This window comes from Epinephelus moara, chromosome 24, assembly GCF_006386435.1.
Source record: "Epinephelus moara isolate mb chromosome 24, YSFRI_EMoa_1.0, whole genome shotgun sequence".
Classification (NCBI taxonomy): Eukaryota; Metazoa; Chordata; class Actinopteri; order Perciformes; family Serranidae; genus Epinephelus; species Epinephelus moara.
In genome coordinates this window covers 17984295-18007569 of record NC_065529.1, presented here as the reverse complement: position 1 = coordinate 18007569, position 23275 = coordinate 17984295, and the positions used below count along the sequence as shown (strand labels likewise).

The 23275-nt window shown below is 42.6% G+C and overlaps 1 protein-coding gene and 1 long non-coding RNA gene across 2 annotated transcripts in view; one reads left to right on the top strand and one right to left on the bottom strand.

The window, feature by feature from the left end:
• Positions 1-20877, top strand: part of LOC126386305 (calmodulin-binding transcription activator 1-like) — a 56555-nt gene extending 35678 nt beyond the window's left edge. The window contains exons 8-21 of the mRNA XM_050038556.1: positions 1330-3230; positions 4330-4456; positions 4964-5098; positions 9200-9348; positions 9772-9956; positions 10042-10120; positions 10210-10477; positions 11751-12283; positions 13886-14034; positions 14146-14389; positions 14598-14666; positions 15324-15469; positions 15567-15638; positions 16404-20877. Of these exons, the coding sequence (XP_049894513.1) occupies positions 1330-3230; positions 4330-4456; positions 4964-5098; positions 9200-9348; positions 9772-9956; positions 10042-10120; positions 10210-10477; positions 11751-12283; positions 13886-14034; positions 14146-14389; positions 14598-14666; positions 15324-15469; positions 15567-15638; positions 16404-16479 (4133 nt within the window). The 3' untranslated portion in view covers positions 16480-20877. The remainder of the gene's footprint in view (positions 1-1329; positions 3231-4329; positions 4457-4963; positions 5099-9199; positions 9349-9771; positions 9957-10041; positions 10121-10209; positions 10478-11750; positions 12284-13885; positions 14035-14145; positions 14390-14597; positions 14667-15323; positions 15470-15566; positions 15639-16403) is intronic.
• On the bottom strand, positions 5310-10154 carry LOC126386313 (uncharacterized). Its single transcript, XR_007569485.1, has 3 exons — positions 10021-10154; positions 9186-9343; positions 5310-8784 (listed from the first exon to the last, which is right to left on the bottom strand). It is a non-coding gene; the product is annotated as an uncharacterized LOC126386313 (long non-coding RNA).
• Positions 20878-23275: the final 2398 nt, after the last annotated feature.

The following is a 23275-nucleotide window of genomic DNA, read 5'->3' as shown; positions in this document are numbered from 1 at the left end:
AGTCACCTTTGGTCAATAAAAACACCACCTGTCACGGTGCAGTAAGTCTCAAAATTAATCTGTAGGAAACCAGTGTAGTAAATCTAAAACACAGATAATTTGGTTCACTGGCTTGCTTTTAGGCTTTGTAAACAACTTGGCAGCAGAGCGGGGCACCGGCTGGAGCTGTGCCATCACTTATCAGACGAGACAACAGGTGATTTCAGCAGTTCAGGGGAGATGATATGAAAATTTCTACTTGCGTCGAGGAAAAACATCCAATCTTGGCAGTGTTAATTTAGCACAAACACCTTATTGAGATATTTGTGTCGGCAAAGATAAATCAGTAAGCCAAAATACTGCGATACTTCCCAAATGGTGTGTTCAGGCGTGAACAATGGACTTATTTACTTAATTTACAAACCAGGGATGTATTGAAAGTCAACATTGTCTGTTAAAAAAGCTATCTTATGAAAAGACATTCAGCACAGTCTTTGTACAGATTTAGATTTTTTGTTTTTGATGGTTCAGACAGCTGGCGCCATGCTGCCACCTAGAGGCAGATCCACATTTCACCCAAGAAAGGGAGGGATAGAGGGAAAGAAGACAGAGGTGCCAGAAATATCCAGCATGTATTATTCATAAATGAGCATCAGGGAGTAGATAACTCCAGTACACACACTAACACACATACACACACTCACACACACTTACCTAATCTCACCCCTCTTTTGATCTGGTTTGGAAGGGCAAATAAGGACAGCTGCCCAAAACTAAGTGGCTTGTTGACTTAAGTAGCACCTCACTTCTCACTCTCCCCACTGAATCATATTCCCTCTTGCTCTTCTATCCGCCCTAATTTGCTCACACTGAACAGCTCTCTGCTTTTTTTTCCCTTTCCTTGCACTTCTCTCTTAATCACTGACTTGATCCATCTGTGGTCACCGGGGTTTTTATGGCCATTTGGTCTCTGACACTCAAATTGTTTCATTATTTGTTATTTCACACTGAATGTGCATCAGCTAAATCAACAAAATGTAAATCAAGACATTTAATTTAGAAACTAGAAGTGCCCTTCGGTGTTAGGATTAAAATGTCTTGTAAAAGAATCATATTGCACATGTATGTATTCAAAGTTTTTGGACATTTAAGAGTCTTAAGCAGTGTTTTCAGAGTATTCATGATCTTAGTTTTCAGTGTATACTCTGAACACTAGAGGGCGCCATTACACACTGTCGAATGTTTGTGAGGTAATGCTATATTGTTATAAGCTGAGCAAATGAAAGGACAGTTAATGAAGATGCATTGTCCTAAAAGCTGCTTCCTTTCTTTGAATGTCTCATCCGACAGGTGCTGGAAGCAGCCTGCATCAGAAATGTTCCAGTGTCAAGCAGCGCATCATCTCATCCAAGCAGGAGTCAGGGGCAGCAGCAGGAGGTGGAGCTGCAGCGGGTACGGGTGTAGCGGCAGGCCAGAGGGCTGAGGAAGCAGATGGCACAGAGGTCCAGAACAGCGATGTGTCAGAGGGCCAGACAGAGCCCAGTCCTGGAGGGGGCAGGAGCAGAGCGGGCGGAGGAGAGAGGAGGAATGGCAGGATAACCAAACCCTCCCTACTCCCACAGAGCAGCATGGAAGTGTCCTCATCTACATCCACCAACCAGGTGGAGGTCCCTGACACCACCCAGAGCTCCCCATTGTCAATCACCAGCGACATGGCCGACAGCCCTGCTCTCGCCATCGGGGCTGGCTTGTCACAGAGCACAGCTGTGTTTATGTCTGAGGTCACCACACTGACTGGGGATTCGGTTTACTCTGCTGGCCACACCCACCTGCTGGCATCCACCCATGAGAGCACCACCGCTGGCATCCTGTTGGCTGTTGCACCTGAAAACCAGAGGTTTGCGTCGTTTCCTGGCGGTGTGGGCTTAGGGGAGGGAGGAGAGTTGGTCCTATCCAGCTCCCTAGACTCCAGTGGAGGAGTCAGCCTTCCCGAGACCACCATGACCTTTGACCCCGATTGCTTCCTCAATAACCCCAAGCAGGGCCAGACGTATGGAGGAGGTGGAGGGAAGGCTGAGGGATGTAACGGTGATGATGGAGGGCTCCACTGCTCCTCCAACGGCTTTGTCTACAACCCAGCCCTTGTCAACAACATCAAGACAGAACCTGCACCCCTTGAGCCGCCGCTGGCCACGCAGAGCAGCTATGTAGGAGAAGGGACAGGCCTCAGCCCCAGCACCACCCTGGAGCAGATGGACTTCAGTGCTGTAATGTCATCAGCCTGTGTCCCGAGTCTGACCCAGCCCGCACACCACCCCTCTCCCAGCCTCTTCCTCCAGGCCTCCCCCCAGACGAGCCAGCCCTCTCAGCTGCAGACCAACGGCACTGAGACAACCCAGGAAACAGGCGAGGCCCAGGCTTACATAGGCCTACCCACGGTGCCAACAGACACTCCGGTCACAAATGGAGACCTGCACACACACCTCCACCAAGCCAGCCCAGAGCAGCAGGGCCTGTGTGGAAGGAATGGACAAGGAGCGGGAGTGGGCTCTTTTCCTCTAACACCACAGGATACGACCCACGACGAGTCAGGCAGCAGGGGACATCGAGAGGTCGGGGGCTTAGACAAGACGTCTGAGAATGGAGGGGAGTTGCTTCTCAAGCCTGGGGATCCTCATGAGGCCTACACGAGTGTTGACACCGAGCACTACTTGCAACCCACAGATGACAATGGAGGAGGAGAGGAGGGCGGAGGAGGTGGTGGAGGAGGAGGAGGAGGAGGGGGAGGGGGAGGGGGAGGTGGAGGAGGAGGGGAAAATGAGATTCTCTGTAATGGTGTAAGCTTGTCAGGGGCCAGCAGTTCAGTGGTGGCCAGTCCTCAGTCAATAGCTGCTGGTGCAAGCATCGAGGGGGCGCTCTACAGCTCTCCTCTTCCTCAGCAAGGTGGGGGCGTGTCAGCTACAACAGCTGGGGCAGGAGCCATCAGTCTGGAAGGCTTTGAGGCTTCCTTTGGGAGCCAGTTCTCTGATCTCATCAATGATTTCATCTCAGTTGAGGGGTCTGGAGGTGGGGTAGGGGCCGCTGTGACTGGGGTTCTGATGCCCCAGGAGGGGGCTGCAGGAGAGGAGCAGGGCACAGGAGCAGGCCACTTGCAGGGCTCCGACGTGGAACAGGGAGCTCTGGGACTGCTCCAAGAGACTGGGAGGCTGTTTGGTGTGACAGACTACTCCCCAGAGTGGTCTTATCCAGAGGTTAGTAAACCCGACATGATTATCACTCATTATTTATTCATCATTGTTCTACAGCAAAATCAGTCCCTACACCACATGATTGACGGTGGCTTGTACTGACGTTAAATGCTGAAATCACGCTCAGCGCAATTTGTACAAAGACCACCGGCCTTGGCTGTGTGGTTATTAAGGATTCAGAATATCTCGGACTCAGCTGATTGGATGTTGATGAAATTTCAATATTACACTGATTACCCTGGGTGGCTTCATTAATTTACCCATGTACCACTTATAATATCTCGGACACCAGTTCTGTCATTGCATTATGATGAAACTTGCGGAAACATCACATCTTACGACCGTCATTTTCAAAAAAACAATTTGTCGGAAAGAACCTTATTAACTAACCATTTCTCCAATGTGCGTATATCCAGCTAATATTTTTCTGCAACTTTCTCCCAGGATCATCAGTGTTACATCATGCTGATTATTCCACAGTTTTTAGTTTCCTGAAAAAGCAACACAGTTTCACTCCAAAGGCTCAGAGGGTGATGGCATAATTTTTTTAGAATTAACGTAAAACAGGCACTGCAAATCCCCCCCAAAAAACCTCCCAAAAGCTGGTAATTGGCTTTAAAACTGAACATGTTTTGTTGTTGTATACTCACTTCATGACTGAATATTTTTGGGGACAATATGTTGTTTATGTTTTATTTTTAGCTACACTACAGAGAACACATGGCAGTGTTCTTCAGATGGCTCAAACAACTTGGATGTAAGGAGCAGCACAGCCTCTAGGGGCTGCTACCAGGCCTTTTTGTCATTAGCAAAATACTAACCACTTTGTAAATGGGGCAGTATATAATATCTAGCAGTTTAGACTCACATAGTAGAAAACAAAAAATTAGGCCACTATGTCTCTGAGGTATGTTTTTGCAGCAGATGGTATCAGGATGTGTGACAGAATCACACAAAGACATTCTCTGTACACACATGCTTGCACAATGACAAACACCCATAAATTATGACAACAGGACATTATGGTATGCGTGCAGCGATGTGTCTTCCTGTCACACAGACTGTGTGATACACGACTGAGGCCTCCGTTTGTGTGCCGCAGGGTGGAGTAAAGGTGCTGATCACAGGTCCCTGGTTGGAGTCGAGCAGTGAGTACAGCTGTCTCTTTGACCACATCAGTGTCCCTGCTGCCCTCATTCAGCCCGGGGTGCTGCGCTGCTACTGCCCAGGTAACACGCACATTTTCGCACAACACAAATTCCTTTAACAATTAAACACTTTACATTCTTTTTAAAATGTTAAAATTACCCCAATTGTCACCCCACTAATCCCCATAAAGAGCAGTTTTTAGCAAGAAAGTTTTTTCTTCAGCATACAAAGAGGAGTCTTACAATGTTGGCTGCGCACGCTTATCGGGATATGCAGTCCCTTTTATACAAAAAAGATAAGAACAATACAAAAAAGAACATTGTGAGGAGGGACTCTGTCTGGCAGGAATGCAATAAACACAGCTCTGCTAGGAAATGTTTTTTTGGACGGTATAGTAAGAGATGCATGAGTCACATCCCGCTACATTAAGTGTGATCAGGGGAAAACTGCAAGGCAAACAGCCTTTTGCAGGCACACATGGGCAAAAGCAATATTAGACACTCACAGAGTATAATGGTTAACATACTGTCCTGTCTGCAGCACACACACGCAGTCTTACTAATTCATTCCCTGATGTGTGTTTCCAGCCCATGACACAGGACTGGTGATGCTGCAGGTAGCTATGGGTGGTGAGGTCATCTCTTCCTCTGTGGTGTTTGAATACAAGGCGCGCGACCTTCCAGCCCTGCCATCTTCTCAGCACGACTGGCTGTCCCTCGACGGTGAGAGCACTTGTTTGTTTTTTGGCCATACAGGGATGCACAGTTACACTCTTATTGTCTTATTATTTACTCAGTAAAGAGCGTAACTGTTTTATTGTGCGCCTGGAGTATTGCGTGTTTGTGAGATTTATATTTAATTTTAAAGTACAGTATGTTTAAGGCCGTGCACTCCTTTTCTTATTCTTTATTTCACTTTTTACTTTACACCTAGCCCTCTGCCATTTTTGATCCGTTCAAGCTTTGAGATAACCTGTTGGTGTGTGTGTGGATGTCATTATGCTGCTCTGCTTGGTTAGATCAGTGGTTCTCAAACTTTTTCTGTCATGCCCCCCTTCAGAAGCTGACAAATTCATTCCTCCCACGCCCTCCACCCCACCTCACCCCAATTTTTTTCATCAGTAATTAAGAATAATTGGGGTAGCATCTAACAGACATGAATCCCCTGGTCATCCATATGCCACTGAGTTCGAGAACCACTGGTTTAGAAGCATCCATGGCTGTCTCTGTCCACAGCAACTGATGTACTGACCAGTATGGTGTGATATTTGGCTTACTGGTGTTCTTCTGTGCCCTGGGATGCAGCTGTGTTTTCTGTTCTCACCCTTGGCCTGCATGCAGATACACTCAAAAAGGAATCAAAGCTCCTAAACAGTTTTGACACCTGTTCTGTGAAACCATGTGAGCTTTCATCTTTAGGCTTTGATTTGTTGGAGTTGTTGAGGTCAAAATCATATAGAGTCCATTGTGAGTGTCTGGAAAGAAATCTGAATGATTTTGTTGGAGCTGCTGATGTGTTTCCAGTGAGATTTCATGATACTGCATTAAATGAAAACGTGCTGTGAGATGTTAGAGGACAATTAAATGTTCTTTGAGTCAGCTCTGGGGGATTGGTTGCGTATATCTGCACAGCACCCGGGGGGTGTTAGCTTCTGTGTGCAAATATATCTCCTGATGCAATTGCGGCTTGGAAACACACGGGTCTCCTCGGCTGAGGCATGTCCTGGGTTACTCTGTGTTCGCCCCCGTCTCTGCGTTGCGCAATGCGGCAATGCGGCTCTACAGTCACAGCAGGCTGGCTGTTTGCTGGAGTGAAGGGCAAGGACATCATGGCACAATCGCGGTCCACTTGACAGTCAAAATGTTGGGCACCACCGGCAGTGCGCTCGTGCAGCCTCACAGACGCTATATATAGGCTCTGCCTTTGACTTTCAGAGATGAAACCGAGAGCTGGATGAGCGCTCCGGTTATTTTTCGCTCAAGTCCTTTGTTTGGCCTCAAATGTAACATCAAAGCCTCGCAGCCTGGGAGAGAAATAGACAGGGATAGATCATTTTAAGCAAACATGCGTCAGCACACGACTTTGTCACATGTCATTGCTCCAATTTAGTTTGTGTGCTGTCTATTGTTGTGCCGATGACGACCGAGCCTCCTGCAGCTCAGAGTCTGGCGGGCGGATTTGAAGCGTGTCTGCTCTCAGACACAACGTGGAGACTGCTCTCTCTCCATCTCTCTCTCTCTCTCTCTCTCTCTCTCTCTCTGCACTTAGTTGTGTTTTGCTCGATCGGAGTAGCAATGTGTGAGTCGCACACTTCAAACTAACGGGGTTGAACAGAAGCGGGAACAAAGAGAGCGGCACATAGAGAGACGCGCTGTGTGGGTTCGTAGCTCATTTGATTTTAAACTGATGATAACTTCAAAGCGCGCCCTTTTATCGGCGGCCAGGTCTGTGTTGTTTGTAGCTAGGTTAAGTTTTTTTGTCATGCTGCTATAAATGGACGTAAATGTGCCTGCTGTCTAAATTTCGACTTCAGTGATTTAAAGCTTTAAACTACTTTTGCATTTGTGGTTTCAGTCAGAATGTATGTTGTACATGTGGTGCTTAGGCTCTGTCGGGCTCAGACAAAGGGACGCAGGAAAAGCCACAAGTCCTCATGTTTGTTTGCACGCTAATAAAAGACAGAGAGCCTGCTTGTGTTGTGTTGCAGAGCTGATGATATGAACATGTTGACCTGTTCACTTTCAGCACCACCAGGAGTGGACAGCTCCACTCAACTCTAGAACAACAAATGAAGGGAGGCTAATGGGGCTCGTGTCGGGGCCCAGATAATAACAGGCCTGAGACACAGACATGTGGACATGTTGTTGACCAGCTAAAGCTTGAATTGGATAATACAGTAGATACCGTGTTGTAGGTGTTCATTTTTACTACTAAAAGTTTGTTTTTATCTGAATAATTTTCCAATTAATGTCAACTAATCAAATCATGTTATGTTGAACATGTGGTGAACTATTGGTGTACATGTAACAAAAAATATATATGTAAAAAGGTGCTCACTAGAAATTCTGTGCAAACAAACTGGGATTTAGTTATAAAGGCACTAGCTTCAGGTTAGCCAAATGTAAACTGATTTTACAGAACTTCTTAAACAACTTTCATCATAGTTTTAGTCAAGATTACGAACTTGAAAACTGATTTGATTTAATTTAAATGAAGTGCAATACTGCAACTTATTCTATCTTTACTAACACAAGTTTGTCTCACTGGTCTCTTCCTAAAAAATGGTTTGCAGTGTAGTCATGTGTTATCAGAGTTTGGTGATGTCATGGTGAGAGCCTCATTTATTGAAGATGAATCCAAGATAGCAAAGCATTATGGGGGAAATACCTTTCAGCAGAACAGAAAAAGTGTCAGAGTTGATCAGTAAATCCACAGGTACCAGGTACAACTTTCGGTTATCATCAAACAAACTTTTGTAAAAAAATAAAAAATAAAAAAAAATTGCAGGAACACATATGATCTGTAATCCTTTAGAGAAGCTGGGGTGTGTCACCAGAATACTTTATAATAAAAATTAATTTACTTAATTAATACACTCAAAAACAATTCATAAAATAATGTGTTGGATTAGCATTTAAATTATGTGGTTAAAATATCTGTAAGGATATAATTGCATGCTATTGACATGATAAATAAATTAATCCGTTTTTTAATTAAATCTTAAAATTACTTTGAAGGAGGAATATCTAATGTCACCAGTGGGCTTTCTTATATCCCTCATAACATGAGCCTCACAGCATCTGGACTCAAGTAGTATGAATGGCAGGTAGATGAGTGAATTGCAAAATGAAAAATGACAGAAAGACTCAGTAAATAAAAGAAACTGAAAGCCTGTGTGAAAGTCATTTTACGAACATATTTAAAATTCAATAATTCACTTGTCACTTATGGAGGTAATTAAATAACCATTTCATCCCTGTTTAATTGCTTAATTTTAATGAATATTTGTCAGCTTTCTAATGATATTTTAATGTATCAGTTAATTAAGTTATTAAAATTAACCACAGAAAACATCCTCATAGCTGTCTTCTCAATCATCCTTTTCTCCTTTAAGAAGCATGTCTGGAAGCATTACATGTTTTTATGTGACCAGAAATCTACTTTACTTTGTCTTTTTTAGAAGATGTGTTTTTATGCATCATTTGTATGTGTGTTTGCAGTTATGATGGGTAAAGAAAGCTGCTTTTAGCTGTGTTTGGCAGCTAGAATAGTGGAGTGTTTTGCTTCGTGAAGAAAAAGAAAAAAAAGCTGCAGCTCCAGTTTCCTCCTCTGATTGGCAGGGTAGAAAGGGAGGAGCCTGAGCCCTGTGTCACTCACATGGCTCCACCCTTTCGGCTCAGATTGTGTGCTGCAGACAGAAAGAAAGAAAAATAGGAGTGAAACGAGAGGAGAGAAAAATAGAGAGACTGAGTGAGAGAGCAGCAGGTGGGATGACATAATGTGCACTGCAGCAAAACTGCAGCAGCACTGAAACAAAGGGTCACACTCACACACAGACATACAAAAACCTACATTTGTGCACTCTTTCACATACAAACACATACACACACAGTGTTCCTGATTCCCAAGTTCCCAGTGTTAGTAAGGGGATTTATTGGATTTCAGTCCTGACTTATTCTGCAGTATTGAGCCCCCCAAAGAAGAGCTTCTCTCTTTAAGCCTCCCTAAGTAGGATTTACTAAAACATCATATTGATTTGATTAAATGCAACAAACAAGTAGCCAATGCTCACAGCTCTTTGTGTCCCACCTTCATTCTTGTAGATACCCAGTTCAGGATGTCCATCCTGGAGCGTCTGGAGCAGATGGAACAGAGGATGGCTGAGATAACCAATCAGAACCCCAGCTCAGAAACCATGGCAACCAAGGGTGGAGGGGTGGAGGGAGGCGGAGCCACTGATCAGCAGTCTCAAGTAAGGCAGAAAAGACATGATTTAGCTAGGGTGATATTTTCCTTTGTAGCAATATAATCTAAAACAGTATCAAGTGAGCAGTACAGCTAAACGTGAGACAAAGCAAGTTTGCAAGTTGTTAAAACTGTGTTTGAGTCACTGAGGTTAAAACTAAAAACTGCATGATCAGGCCTTTTCTACAATACTGATTACGTATATAGTAAGCTTCACAAAGCTGGCATATGTCGCAGGGATGGATTTCATTTTATTGCAAAGGTGCTGCTTTTATTAGCTCACTGCGATTTGTTGAACACAAGACTCTTTCTTGGTAGAACCGACCTTAGTGACACCTTAAAAACATTTATAAGAGCCAGCAAAATGCTGTAGATAAAAGTGCTGGGAACTCTAAGAGTCACTGTGCCCTTTATTTCTCCAATCTCCAAGATTTCTACCGATCAGGGTTCGTTCGAGGGTCGTGTTGTGGTGGTGTGTGAGAAGATGATGTCTCAGCCGTGCTGGGCTTCATCTAATCAGCTTGTCCACAGTAAAAACTCCAGAGGAATGACCTTACTGCATCTGGCTGCAGCTCAGGGCTATGCAGGGCTCATTCAGACACTCATTCGCTGGCGGTGAGTAACACACACAAACATGACATGCCGCTGTTAACGCACAGACTGTGTCAGTAAATCTCACTTTTGTTGTCTTGCTCTGCAGCACAAAGCATGCTGACAGCATTGACCTCGAGCTCGAAGTGGATCCTCTCAACGTAGACCACTTCTCCTGTACTCCACTGGTGAGTGATCAATAACTGTGAAATGTGTTTTGAGTGCGTCTCTCTCTCTGTGCCTGTGTGTGATCTGTGTTTTTCCTTGACCTCCTCAGATGTGGGCCTGTGCTCTCGGCCACACTGAGGCAGCATTGGTGCTTTACCAGTGGGACCCAAGAGCTCTGGCTATTCCTGATTCACTGGGACGCTTGCCGCTCAACATAGCCCGATCTCGGGGCCACACTCGATTGGCTGAGCTCTTGGAGCAGCTGCAACAGACTCCTCAAGCTCAGGGACAGCCCGCTGACACTTGGATGGACAGGTGGAGAGGCGAGTCACAGACCAGCGGAATAAGCAACAGCCCTACCCCAAACCCTAACCCAGGTGGGACAGGGTGCTATTTTGTGGTTTATCGCCACTAGGGAAATTTGGGTCATTTTAAATAATCAATTCACCCAAAACACACAAAAAATCCTACTTAGTCCTGGTGGTTAGTAACCAGGCTGGTTTCAGTTGTATTTGCAGAGGTTTGAGTTCACCCCAAAATCAAAGATACATATTTTTTCATTTACCTGGATTTTTGCTTATCAGTCTAGATTATTTTGGTGAGTTGCTGAGTGTTTGAGATATCTACTGTAGAGACGTCTGCCTTCTCTCCAATATAATAGAACTGCACAGCAGGAAATGTGCATCTCCTCATGGGCCAGAGGCTTGCGCTCGTGACAATGCAACACATAAACATTAATGGCATCCTCTGAGGCTGAGCTGTAACATTAGCTAGCTCAGTGGTGCTAGGTGAACTAGCTGTAGATGCTTACTTCTGCGCAGTGATACACTGGCAGATCTAGATTGGTAGAAAGGAAATAGAATAGAATACATGAAACTGCTCACAGCAAGCTCTGTGGATTTTCTTGAATAACCGTGTCATGATTTTTGGAAAGAGACATTGCTGTTGAGTGTTTCAAATGTATTTTTTTGGCTCTTTGAGCACCACAAGCTGAGTGCCATCTAGTTCCATCATATTGGAGAGAAGGTAGGCATCTCTGCAGTCAATATCTCCAACACTCTGCAACTCACACCAAAACAATCTAGACTGATAAATAGCACTACAGGTAAAAGGAAAACTATGTATTTTTGATTTTTGGGTGAACTGTCCCTATAAAATATCAGTCTCTTGAACGAGGTATGTAGCGAGTTAGCCTAGCTTAGCGCAAAGACTGGAAACAGGTAGCCAGAGTCTGTCTAAAGGTAACAAAATCTGCCAACAAGCACCTCTAAAGCTCACTAATTAATACAACATATCATGTTTAAACTGAAGTGTTACAACATCAATTCTTCTACTAAGCTAACTGACTGCTGAATATAGCTACATATGGACTGACAGATATGAGAGTAGCATCAATCTTCTCATCTAACTCTGGGCAAGAAAGCAAATAAGTGTGCTTCTCAAAATGTCAAACTTTTCATTTGAAAATTAAATTCGAAAAACTGAACAGAACTCAGAACAGAACTGAACTCAGGATAATCAGTACACCCCCCTGTGGACAGTATAGTAAATCGGGGAGTATATGGTTTTGTGTTTTGGGGGGAAACTGATCCAGGTAGAAATCATCTAGAAATGTTGACCTCTTATTTTCCACCATCTTTGTTCCCCCAGAGCTGAGGAGAACCAGGACAGAGAGCCAGCCAGAAAACCAGAACCCAAGCTGGAGCCAAACAGGACACAGAGCCCAACAGGGAACCCAGGGAGAACAGGGAGGGCCACCCCCAGCCAAGAGACTCAAACCCAACCCAGACACCCAGCAACAGCTAGCTAACTCAACCCCTGGCAACAACACCCTCACCTCCCTCCTCAACTCGTCTCCCAGTCCTAACCCTCAACGCTCTCTCCTCCCCAACACCCTACAAACTCAACCCTCCAACCTCAGCTGTCAGAACGCACCTCCTGCCAGCTCCAGCCCCAACCGGCCTCAGCTCCCCAGTGCTCCATTCTCCCACCTGCAGGCCAGGATAGGGGGGTCTGGAGGGGGCACCAGGTGGAGTCTGAGACAGAGTCTGGGGCAGCGTAGCCTAGCCAGGAGGATTCTAGGAAAAGAACGACTGGCCATTCACCTGCGCCAAAGAGTGCTGTCTGACAGGGGAGAGGAGACAGAGCTGCTGACCTATCAGGATAACACAGAGGACTTGCAGGTAGGGGGAGCAGATTGTGAGGGGCAGTTTTGATCCTGCTCCTTAACCAGAACTGAACTTTTTGTACTGTATGTGATGGACAATGTATACAGCTTGCTTTGCATGTGTGCCATGTTTGTGATAAAATACATGAAACAATACATTAAAAAATCTGTGAAAACAACTCTCCCCAAACTTTGACCCTCAGTGTGAATAAGGAAAAAACTCCCATGAAACCACATTAGGTTAAAAAAAATACAAAACCTCAAGAAGGGCCCATGAGGGGTTGGATTAAATGTTGACAACAAACTTAAACATAAACAGGATAAACAAAAAGTGAAGATATGGGTTTTACATGATACCTACTGCACTCATCATACGAGGGGCACCTGGTGCAGGCGTATCAGTGCTATCTTCACCACTCAGTTACTCCCACACAAGCAGACACACTAATACAAATGATCAAGTGTACTTACATGAAAGGGAAAAAGGGCACACAGACTGAATTCTCACTGGCAAGAACAAGAAGCCAGTACTAACTGGTTACACCTTACATTAAAAGAATAGATTTAGTCTTGGCCAAATGATGGTAAAGACAAAAATATCTTTAGTTTGTATTAAGCCATTTGTAGTGCCTGTATATCTAAAGACAACTAATCAATTTAAAAGAAATTGCAGTAATAAAAGCTTTTTTTCCACCACTAATACTATAAGCCACCAGTGGAAGACATGTGGCTGTATTCTGTATGATGCGATGAAATCCGATTAAAAAACTTCCAAACTATTAAAAGTACCCCAATTTCACATCCATCATGACAAGGAGGCCCATAAAAAGAGGGTAGAGGATGTAGTACATTATTCAAGGGGTGAAAACCAGAGGGGTGTGTGGAACATTTTGGGCAAAATGAGTTGCATACATCAAATGAAAGCTCTTTATGAGCTCTTTCTCCAGCCCAATGGGTTCTTGTGAATTCTAAATCAATCCAGAATTATTTATCAAAACCAACAGACTTAACACTAAACACACTAAACTAACTTCCTGTTTTAGGCGAATAGGAAGTAACTCACTTCGAAATATTTTTTCCAATAAATGTCAAAATAATGTTCATTAAGTATATTGTCATCCACATGTTTATGAGGTTTTAATATTAAAGTTTAAATAAAGTTTGGACAAAGTAAAGTCTTTTTTTGTTTTCACTGTCCTGTGAAGTTGGTCAGATGTTACTTTGCCCCTCTGGTTCCCACCTCTTGTGATTAAACCTCGTTGGTTTGGTCGAGACTCTGGCCAAACAGTCATATGTATCGTATGAGCGAAACACATTTAATGTATACAGCATACATGCAGTGCATACAGGGTAAACAGCAGAGCAGAAACTTTGACAAGTCAAGTGATAATAATGCAGACTTAGGTTTTGTGCAGGAAAGTAAGAGAAACATTTGTTTTTCCGCTTGCCCACCTATAAGCATAAAAGCAGTAATTCCCATAAACAATTAAGTACACAGAGTTGGGTGTCATCTGTATAGGCATGAGAATAAATGCCAAACTTTAAGATTTTTTTTTCAATTTCAAGGGCAGCAGGTGTTAGACATATGTAAGTAACGCCTGCTCTGCATGTCTTGCAGATGGACATTACGATGCTAGCTGATCACATCATGGAGGCCTCAACTGGTAGGCTTAAGCAGGAGGCTATGGAGACTGAAACAGACTCCGGGAAGGTGGGGATCAGCAGTGATGTCAGGTTACTGTCTGGTTACCTCGGTGAGGTGGAGAGGTGAGTCGAGGAATTCCTGATTTCACCACATTTACTTTACCTCACTCATCAAAGGGCGTTCAAGTTTTTTTTTACTCTAAAACTTTTGCTTTGCTCTCTGCTTTTCTCCAGGTTTCTAAACTCCAAGTCCCAGACTCTTAGCCCCAAACCAAACTCTCTCTCAGGGCCTGAGGATCAGCAGAGTCCTCAGGCTAAGCAAGTCCAACCCTCCCCCTTTGACTGGACCTCCTTCCTCTGTGCAGCTATGAAAGAGGAGAGGTTGAAAACTGACTCCTGTCTAGCCATGACTGAGGCAGAGCAGGGGGAGCTGTATGAGACCATCAGGCATGCTCTGCACTCCCTCAGAAAACACAAGGTACACATGGCCTTCACTGCTTTAAAAAATACAGAGTATACCCCCAGAGATGGTAAAATAATCTGACGCATTTTAACATTTGTTCAAATTATCTTCTTCTCTATGTCTATCTCTCATGACTCACAATCATTTGAAAAAAGCTTAAGATGACCATGAACTATTTCATATAAATGAGATTCATACAAACTCTTAATGTCACTCTCCTCAGGGTCCCATTCAGGAACAACGCAAAGAGATTGCAGCAGTGATTCAACGCTGCTATAAGAGATACAAGCAGGTAAGAGTTAACAGCACAGCACTTGCTTTTACATCAAGCTGACCCGCTGTTAAGTGCTGAATTACATATCCAGAGAAATAGCATTAACAGATGTGTTCGCTCAGTACATTTGGGCTGACACGACGACATGAAGCATTTTGATTCTCTCTGATTCGTGCTAATCTGCTATTTTACACATTAGCACTTAATTTTGAGTCAACTAAAAACAGAAATGTGGCTTGTCCACATCCTGTGCTACAGTTCTTTCGTTAGATGGTATTAACTTTATCTTTCTAATAGCTCTGATGTACTTATCTATAATGAAGCCATGCAGCTTAGTCAAGTCATTGTGTGCCTCCATATTAAAGTTTAAAGCATCACAAGTCCTTAAACATGAGTCATGAATTGTGTTTATTTTAGGCTTTATTCACAGTCAAGTCAGTTTTATAAGACATATTATTTTTGCTTCAGACAGCTTGATGTGATCCATTATGGATTAACAAAATTATTAAGCACACAAGCTCTTAAACTGTGATCAGTTGTGATTTGAGACTGCAGATGGAAACATTTATAATCACAAAATGATTACAAAAATGTATTCAGGATTCAGCAATACAAAAGTACAGATCTTGTGATGTGTAGGTTTATAACGCGCTGCTGCTGTCTCCTCTCTCTCAGTATGCACTTTATAAGAGGATGACCCTGGCAGCCATCCTGATCCAGAGTCGTTTCCGCAGTTTCCATGAGCAGAGGAAGTTCCAACAGAGTCGTAGAGCAGCGGTCCTCATCCAGCAATACTACCGCTCCTATAGACACTCCCTTGGGTACTTCACTCTCTCTCACATACACACACACACACATATACACAAAGGTTATAATTATCTAAAAGACTTCTTCTTACTCCCGTGTCTCTGCCTACAGCAGCCTCCTCACAAAAAAACAGAGCCAGGCTGCTCGCAAGATCCTGAGATTCCTGCTCCGATGCCGCCACAGGTGAGGCATAGAACTCCCCACACACCCTCCAAACATCACTGCACACACACAGCTGCACACATTACCCACACACACTTGCACCCCACTGCCGCACATGCGCTCTCTACGTTGGTGCTAATAGTTGATGTTGTTTTACTGTTCCTGTGAAGCCCCTTGATGGACCATAGGCCTCTGAAACGGGTGAGTCTCCTCTCTCTCTTCTTTCTTTCCCTCTCTCCCGGTGGCTGATGCCTGTTTGCATGTCAGCGGAGGGAGGGGGAGAGGAGATCCTAGATTATCATCCTTCCCTCTCGCTCTCTCTCTTCTTCTTTCTCTATCTCCCTGTCTCTCTCTTACTCTCTCTCTCTGTCCCTCTCAAAGGACTGCTGAATGATGCCGGTACCTCTGCATGATTGACAGATAGATAGAGGAGCGGTTCTTGCATATGGTCTTCATGGGGGCATGTTCTGACTGACATCACTAGGGGACTTTAAGTGTCTTGCTTGGCCTGCCAGTCTCTTTTTTTGTGCCTTGATGGGTGGGTAGGAGTACTGGATAGAGAGTGTGTGTTTGTGTGCTGAGCGGGAGTTGCAGGGGGTTTGCTGAATAACTTTTCTTGTTGCTCTGGCCTTTGGATATAAAACTGAAAAGAAAAAACACACATGCACACACATGCACGCACGCATGCACGCACGCACACACACACACACACACACACACACACACACACACACACACACAAATGTATCTGAGTGTGTCTCTTATGTGTGTTTGTTTTTTCTCCAGGGCCAGAGAGCAGAGAAAGGCCAGGGGTCCTGAGAGCCCTCCGCCAGGCCCCACACACACCCCCCTCAGCCTGTGAGCAATCTATAAACCCTCCCTGCCTTCCATCTTCTCCTTTTTCCTTTCTTCCATCCTTCCAAAAGCTCCTTCCCTTTTCCATTACCCAACCCCCTCCTCCTTCCCTTTCCACTCCTCTCCTCCCTCCCTCCTTCTCTCTCACCCTCTCTCCCCTCTTCTCTCAAGAGGGGGAAAAAAAAACTCTTCCCAGACAGACTGAGGACAGGATAGGTGTCCATCATGGCAGCTCAGACAGACAGACTGCTGGGTAGAGCCCAGGGACCTGGCTCTGCCCACAGCACTGATCCTCCTCCACAGTTTCACTGGGAGGCCATCACATTAACCTCATGGCATTCTTTGCACTCTTCATGGGTATGTTTCTTTGCAAGAGCAAGTCGGCGAGTCAGACGAGAGAACGCGAGGAGGAAGCGCCCGGCGATGACATCCGGCAGCGTCAGGACGTGCTGCGGCGACGGTGAACGGCTGGCTCAAGATAAAAGCTACTTTGACATGCAGAAGATATACAAAACCTTTTTGCGTTTTGTATCCAAACAGTAATCCATGAAAGAATAAGAAAACATAAACCAAAAAACTCACTTCTATGTTGCATTTGCATGCAAGGTTTTTTCGCTTATTCCTCCTCTCCATCATCCCGAAGAGCTATAGTGGCAAATCATTCTGCTGATTCAATATCTCACAATATCACCAACCACTCTGACTCACAGGCTTAATAAACCTATTAATCAGTCACCCAATCAAAAGGGGAGGAACTGCACTTGAATGTAAGAGGGGCATTGTTAGCTAAGGGTTGGGGTCTGAATTAACGATGTCTTAATTTGTTACATGGACTTTGTATGGAGTCGTTCTCAGAGGCAGCACTTTGCTCGCCTGACGTGGTGTGTCCGTGTTTGTTCAATTCAATGCATGTGTTTGAGCTACGAGCTCCTGCATGCTTGCCAAACTGCTTTAGTGTTGTTTCTTTTGTATTTCTATGTGTAGTTGTGTCTCACTTACGTCCTCATCAACTTATCCTTGCCCTGTGTAATGTGAACTGTGTAAGGACAAATGACTTATTTTGGGTGCTTTTTTTAAAAAAAAAAAACTTTATTTATTTAAGGGTCTAATTATTTATTTAATTGGCTCAAGAGTGGTTCAGCTTGAGACTGGTTTTCCCCCCTTGTGTGGTAAAATATGACATGTTCCAATGGTTAAATGTCTCTGTTAGTTTGTTCTTTGCGTGAACCTCTAAATCCTAACTGTGGTTTTGAGGAGAGAGTCACATACCATTGCCTTGACTTCTTCTTGACTCTGAGAGGTCTCTATGCTTGCTCTGTACAGGACATGGGTCCTATACCTGCCCCTATACAGGGCATTGGTCCCCATATTAGCCCATACGGGCGATCAAATCCATATTTTGGACTATTGCATATTCCTGTATATAAACTGACGAGGTAAGGGGATACGAGGACCCTGAAACTTTTTCATAAGAGGACTGTATTTAAGATTATAAATTATTTTACTCCCATAATGAGAACTTAAGACAGAGACCTGGGTACACAGGATGGCTGTATTGCTTGTAAATAATGTAGATATTACAAATGGAGTAATGTGCATGAGATTTAAGACAAAGAAACGGCAAAAAGAACATTTTAGTGGCTATGGACTGTGAGAGGATTTTAACTGCTTCACTTTAAGAGTATCCAGTATAAGTGTTACTGAAAAGAACATTTTGTTAAAGCATGCAACTGAAAACTCTAATGTTAGAATTATAAGTGGGAAAAACAAAGTTAGCTGAAACAATGATCTTTCAGAACAAAACATTTACACTTTGTGCTTTTGTTTCTTGGCTAGCAAAAATTAAACCCTTTTTGCCAGTAGTGCCAATTATTATGAATGCTATTTTGCCTAACAATATGTTACGTTGGGGAAACCAACACCCAAAAGATATCAGTAAGATCCACAGAGGCAACATACACACATACACACACACACACACACACACACACATACACACACAGACAATAAACAGTAGAAGAGATCTAGTAGTAGCTCAACCATAGACAAGTTCTGAGGTTTGTTAAATGTAGATGATGATGATGATGATGATGCAAAATGATACTAATGGTGATGAAGATGGTCGTTTTAATATGAATGCAATGAATGATGACCCAAAATGGGAAGAGGGCGCTACATTCTTTACAATGTGGTTGTGCTTCAGCAACATACTAGCTTTTATTATTGAGACCATTAATCACACCTACAGCGGATCCAGCCTGGCCTCCAGTCAAAGCTTTCCATCTTCAAACAGAATGTCTCCCCCCCTCCCCCTGCTTTTTACATATCATTTAATTATTTTCTTCTTCTCTCCTCATTGTCACTGCCATAATGTACGACGTGTACTTTAGACTTCTGGAAAGCTCTGTTTAGAAAGTGCCTGCTCAATAACAGAAAAGTGCAAGCTAATATCAGGAAATATCTATTGTATGTCCTCCAAAAAGTTGCCAGTTACCTGTTTATTTTCCTAAATTGTGTGTTTTGAAAAAAAAAAAATGACAGTGTTAAACTTGATCCGAGTCAAAGTTAGAAGCTCTAATTTGTCAGTGGTATGAATGAATGCTCATGGCCTGATTGATGCTACGTGTTGCTTTACGAGACAAACCAGTAATTACAGTATCACTTTACGCCCCACTTGTGTGTCAGTTTTGCAGTATTAGAACAAGAGAACTACAGACGTCAGCCTGTGTGTGTGAAAGGCACTGTCACGAGTCTATTCACCATCTCAGTGTCGCTGTTGGGAGGAAGTTCTCTTCCAGGGAATCGCTTTGTCTGTCTTTCCTTAAAAAAACAAGCAGCATTTAAAACGAAAGCATAACCCAACAGTTATACAGAGGACGAAATAGCTGTCACTTTCTTTCTTTGTCTTTCACTCTGTCACACAGATGTGCACACACACGTAAACACATACATACGCAGTCATACACAAATGTACACAATCAGACACATAAAAAAATGACACACTCTTTCTCTCTGTGCTTATGTCTTTGGGAACAATTAAATCTCTCCCTTAGATTTTACTCAGGGTTGAAGAACAGGGAGATGGTATGTGGAGTGTGATGACCGCCGACACAGAGTTGTACCAAGACTGTGTACATTTGTGTACGCATATGTATGTGTACATATTTGTGTATGTGAGGGATACTCCAGTTGTCTACAAATTTTCAGATCACGTTCTTGATTGACGCGCTCCTTCTGATAGTCTCATTTTGTGAGGCAGCAAAATGTGATGTTTGCTTCATCCGAGCTGTGTTTGCATCGCTTTTTCTACAAGAAAAAAAAACTCCAAATCCTGTATTTTATAGGATTTTGTTTGAATATAAACTAAATTGAAAGCAAGTAAATAAGGGATATTTCTATTTACATACTTGTCTTAAACGCACAAGATTCTTGATACAGATAATTCTTAAATAAAAATAGGTAACGGCCACGTATCACCTTTCTTAATTAAAAAAAAAAAGATATAGTATATTAAAAGAGTTACAATTGGACGATCTCTATTATGTGTGCTTCACGTTTTCTGAATTTTCATCACGCTGAGAGACAGCCATGGTTAGGACGGTGCTGTCAGGAGCATTCATGCTGCAGTATCACTTGAACCTCCTCTTAAACTGCCCCTCCTCTCACATCAGCACAACTCAAGTCACAAAGAACACCGCTTTGGACTCCTTTATATATGATATGCACACAGAGACAGATATACACACACTCCCAACATCCAAACGCTTGCGCTTGTCAACGCACACAAATCTAGAAACACAGATTGCAGATGATCCATCAATATGTTCATGTTTTTGGAGAGGACCGTGACTGTAAAAAGAGTATATAGAGTAGAAAAAAGTTAAAATAAAATAAAAAAAACTAAATAAAGACATATTGCCATAGTAGACAGCTGGTAGACATGCGCAGAGACGGCCTCTGTTCTTATAAGTCCGCCTAGAAATGAATGGTATAACCTTTCAGGCCTTGTTTTGAGAGGGCGTGGCCAAACACCACATTGCATGCTAGAATGGTAGACCCTTATAGATAATCTATGGCTAGACCTCTCCTTGCCTTCCTCTTCTTTCACCCTGTCTTCCCTCTCTCTCTCTTTCTCTCTCATTCCTGCTGTATTCCCACCTTGCCTGCCGTTGTGTTCTCCATGCCTATCTCAGTCTTTCATTCCTCTTTTCTTTTTTTGTAGCCTAGTTTTTACTTTGTTTTACAAACGTGCATGCACAAGCATCACTAAATTGTTGGTGTTTTTAAAAAGAATATTTTGTTGCTGAGGCCATGCAAAGTGTTTTGAATATTGCCCTTATATGTGGAAAATGTCTTCTGAATGCTTTACATAATTTCTGCTGTAAAATGAAATCAGAATAAAAAGAAAATTTGCACTTTAACTTATTTTCTTTGCCTGATATTTATTTCTCCTGTGGTGCTTCAAGAGAAAGTTGTAATTTGTGCTTTTTCTTATTTCATATTCTAAACATAAAACCGGGTCTATTGTTTTTTTATCCTCCCTGAATCCACTCTGATATTTTGAAACATGTTCTTCCATTTCTATATATGTCAACCTTTCATTTATCATTTTCTCCATGAATTTACAGACATAGGACATTAAAGCAATTAGTCAATAATCCTTGGATCAGTGCATTTTCCTGTTTTTTTGGGGGACAGTGTCTTTTCAGTTTTTTGGAAAATCTACCTTCTCCATTCCTTACTTATATAGTGATAATAATATGTCTTTAGATTTCTCACTAAGTTGATTTGTCATAACATAAAAACAAATTGTTCTTTGCAGGGTGGAGACATCTTCAATCTACCTGGTGATTTCAAACAGTAAAACACTGAATAAAGCAGTTTTACATTTAAAAAAAAAAAAAAAATCTGTGTTTTACAGACACTGTTTGGTTAAACACGAAAGGGGCTGCTAACTTAAGTGGCTGATGCAAAAATGCAATCAAGGGCCATGTTTAGTTTGTCCGTTCTGGCCTACTGTAGAAACATGGAGGTACAACATGATGGACTCTGGAGGAGGACCCGCTCCCTATGTCGATATAAACAGCCCATTCTAAGGTATAACAGAAACATGATCATTCTTATTTTCAGGTGATTTTACAATAAAGAAAACATATTTATTATATTCCATGTCTGCCAATATCTCTCTCTAAATTCAACACACTGGACCTTTAACACCTGTTTGTGCCAACACCTCAGCTTCATCTGTTACAGCTGTAAAGTCCCCAATAACTGGATAGCCACATTTCCCTCTGATCCCATTCTTCTTATCATTCCCCTTAACTTGTCTATTTCTGTCTCTTTTCCCACTGAATTATAACATTTCATCCAAATGTGTACAATTTGAACTGTTTTCCTTACATTAGCCTGCATTCTGTATATTCAATAAAATTTTGGAAATTATGTAATCTTCTTTTTATCACTTTAAGGACTTTATTTTACATCCTTTCTGCTTTTCACACTCCTGTGTTCATGGTAACATTTCTTTTTTATGCCTTCCTTTCTTTCTTAAATTCTTAAAATTGCTTCCCAAATAAAATCATGTAATTCTACATTTTGATTAACTTTTTGCATCTCCTAAACACTAATTTCCCCAATTTTCTCCAAATCCATTCTATATGATTCTTCTGTATCATAGTCTTCTAAACTTGATCCTGTTTTGCTGCTTTAGTTAGAATAGGATAGTGGTCACTTCCTGGTCATATATATATGTATACATATATATATATATATATATATATATTACAATTTCCTGCTAATACTTCTGACACTGAAGTAAGATTAATTGCAAATTCCTATTATTATTTCTTGTGTCATTTCCATCATTTAAACATACTAAATTTTTCACATCAGTTCTTCAATCACTGCCCCAGTTGCCCTGTAATGTATGATTAAAATCTCCACAGCAAATAACCTTCCCCAATGAGCAAGTTCATCTCATATTTATAATAAAAGTCTTGTACAAAGACTGTGAAACTGTACTATTTGATACTGCAATTTTTAGCCCATACTTCAATTTTATACACTCCAGATCTGTCTTTTTCCCAAACCATGATGTATTCCAAGTATTATATATCCTCCCCCACTGCCCTCTACATGTTGCACTGGGCTGATCTCCACAGTTACATTTACCCTGCACATTATGCTCACACTCTCTACCTTTATAATCTCCTCCACCCTTGCTACATGTTGGATTTCCCAGAGATCAGATGTCCATATCTCCATATTTGGTGGACTGAGGTCTGACTGGAAAGCCCATAGGCTACATCCGAGCTTTGCTTTTTTTTCTAGTCGCACAAAATTCTTAACATAACGAGTTTTTTGTTTTTTCTTCAGCCGTAAGGTTATTGCTCCTTACTGCCTTTAAAAACGGTGCAAGTCGATGGATACAAACTTTAAGCATGGTTTGTCCAGGCTTTGTAGGTTTCATTTAGTTTCCAGGTTTGTCACAAGCGCTGTGGAACATTTTGGTCCTGCAGGAAAATTACTGGTATATTCCCCCTACTGACGTCACGTCAGTTTCATTTTACCGTAAAATTATGATGACCTTTTTCCTTGATGTGTAAAACAACCTGCAGTGTCACTCGATCGAATCCTTCGACAATGGAGCCACCTTATATGACTTCTGATTTACATTTAATCCCTACTAAATCCACTTAAGCTGTTTGTCTTGTTAGAAATTGTCCTCATCTCTGATTGCAGCGCCTGCCAAATTCACGGTAATTACGGTAGTAACCGGAAATGCCGTAAGAATCGCAGCTGAT